General features: G+C 37.1%; 1 protein-coding gene across 1 annotated transcript; it reads right to left on the bottom strand.

Annotated features, from left to right (window-relative positions):
• Window positions 1-919: 919 nt before the first annotated feature.
• LOC100028416 (olfactory receptor 4F15-like) lies at window positions 920-1,867 on the bottom strand. Its single transcript, XM_007479723.3, has one exon. It carries the CDS (start codon window positions 1,847-1,849, stop codon window positions 920-922), a length of 930 nt encoding a protein of 309 aa, XP_007479785.1. The 5' UTR covers window positions 1,850-1,867.
• Window positions 1,868-2,399: the final 532 nt, after the last annotated feature.

Genomic DNA, 2,399 nt, shown 5'->3' with positions numbered 1-2,399 from the left:
GATTAATTGGGAGCAGGATCACTGGGTTCATGAATTAAATATATTGTACAGCAATACTTCTGATTTTGTTTCCTGGTGTTCCTTCTGTAATGTATTCTTGAATTAGAGATGAATTAATGAGTCACTCAACTAGTAATGTAAAAAGTAAGAGGAGGCAGAAGAATGGAGAATATGGACTACTTGATCTGAATGAATAAACTACAGCAAATCCTGGACTACTGAGAGAAAGGCATCACTACCAAGAAAGGGACAGAATTAATATTATACATCAGGTACCTTTCTCATAGGCAATGAGTCAGAGATGGTGGTGGTTATGTCAGAGTGCCCTCAGGTATTGAGTGGGACATATGACACATGGAATAGAGCTCTTGATCAAAAAGTACAAGATGTGAGGGGCAACTAGACTCAGTGAATTGACAATCAGACTGAGAGACAAGAGAATGGCCTCATACACTTCTTAGCAGGTCACTTAACTCCCATTGCCTAGCCTTTATCCCTCTTCTGCCTTGGAATCAATACACAGTATTGATTCTAATATAGAATGTAAGAGTTTATTTTTATAAGAAAGTACATGCTCTGATGCTAAACAGAAAAAAAGAATCCAGCATTTGTCATAGTGACCCACAGTAATATACTCACTTTTAAAAAAGAATTCTAACTAATTTTTCTTTTTTATATGCTCTTCCAGAATCTCATAGACCCTTCCATGCTTCTCTATCTGCTTTTCCATCCATAAGGCAGTATTCAAATGAGTTTTGCATATGTCATCACTGGGCCCACCTGTTTATCCCTGGAATACTGATCTTTTTTTATTAAGACAAATAAGAATATAGATCAACTTTTGAGTGCCTTATCAACTTTCATTAGTTCAATGCTGCCCAAAGTATCTTTTGGTCTTATAGAAAATCTATTATAAGATTTATCTAGATCTCACAATCTTCTCTGTCAGTCTTTTCATGGCCAACTTCATATCCTTGTTCCTCAGTGTATATATGGCAGGATTCAATAGTGGAGTGACAAGAAAAACTAGAATGAGCAAAAATTTATCCAGCGACAGAGTGGGAACTTGCCACACATAGACAAAGAAGCAGGGAACAAAAAACAAGAACACCACAGTGATATGAGCTGAGAGTGTGGAGAAAGCCTTGGACAAACCAGCTGAAGAGTGATGCCTGACAGTAACCAGAATGAAAATGTAAGAGAGGATTAGGAGAAAGAAGGTGCCCATGGAGATAAGCCCACTGTTAGCAGTGACTACATACTCTAACCAATAGGTATCTGTGCAGGCAAGTATTGCAACTTTAGGGATGTCACAATAAAAACTGTCAACCTTATTAGGGCCACAGAAGGGCAAATTTACAACAAAAACAAATTGAGACACAGCATGGATCACCCCAATCACCCAGGCAGCCACTACAAAGCAAGTGCATGTTTTGTAGTTCATAATAGTCAGGTAGTGAAAAGGCTTACATATGGCTGTGTATCTGTCATAGGCCATGGCTATGAGCAGGACCATCTCAGTTCCTCCCATGACATGGATAAAGAATATCTGGACCATGCAACCTGGGAAGGAGATAACTCTGTGTTCACTAAAAATATCAATGATCATCCTTGGGACTGTAGTAGAGGACAGACCAAGGTCGATGAGTGAGAGGTTGGCTAATAGAAAGTACATAGGGGAGTGAAGATGAGAATCAAAAATCACAGTGAACACAATGAAGAAGTTTCCCAGCATAATGCCTACATAAAATGAAAAGAAAAACAAAAAGAGGAGAATCTTCATCTCCCAAGAAGTAGACATTCCCAGCAACACAAACTCAGAGACCACAGAGTTGTTTGCTCCCTCCATTGACTCAGTTGATATTACAGTCACTAAAATAACCTGAGAACAAAAAACAAGGTAAAAATCAGAAGCATTGGGGCAAAAATTATATGCAATCCTTGCCTTAAGACAGATTTAAGAATGGTCCTGATTCAAAGAATTGATAATGCAAAAACTAGAAGGGACACAAACTAGCACATGAGAAGTGTATTTGCATGCTCAAAGTATTATAGATTTAGGACTAGAAGGGACATTTAGATGATATATAGAACATGGATCAGCAAATAAAAAGTCTCAGGCCAAGTCTTCCTGCCTATTTTTAGAGCTAAGAATGGTTTTTACATAAAAAATAAAGTTTTATTTAAAACTTAAAGTTTTGTTGTATTTTAAAATATAAAATTCTTTCTTAGTTCAAGGGGCAGGCCAGCCCAAAATGGGCAATGGGAAGGATTTATTTCATGTATCACAATTTTCCAACTTCTTATCTATATTAACCCTTTAATTTTATAGATAAACTGAAAATTCCTTTAGGTTGAGGGATTTATATAAGATCACATGACTAAGAAATGCCAAAGAC

Source organism: Monodelphis domestica, chromosome 1 (genome assembly GCF_027887165.1).
Source record: "Monodelphis domestica isolate mMonDom1 chromosome 1, mMonDom1.pri, whole genome shotgun sequence".
Classification (NCBI taxonomy): domain Eukaryota; kingdom Metazoa; phylum Chordata; class Mammalia; order Didelphimorphia; family Didelphidae; genus Monodelphis; species Monodelphis domestica.
The sequence above is the reverse complement of the archived record's forward strand: the minus strand, read 5'-3'. Positions and strand labels throughout refer to the sequence as shown.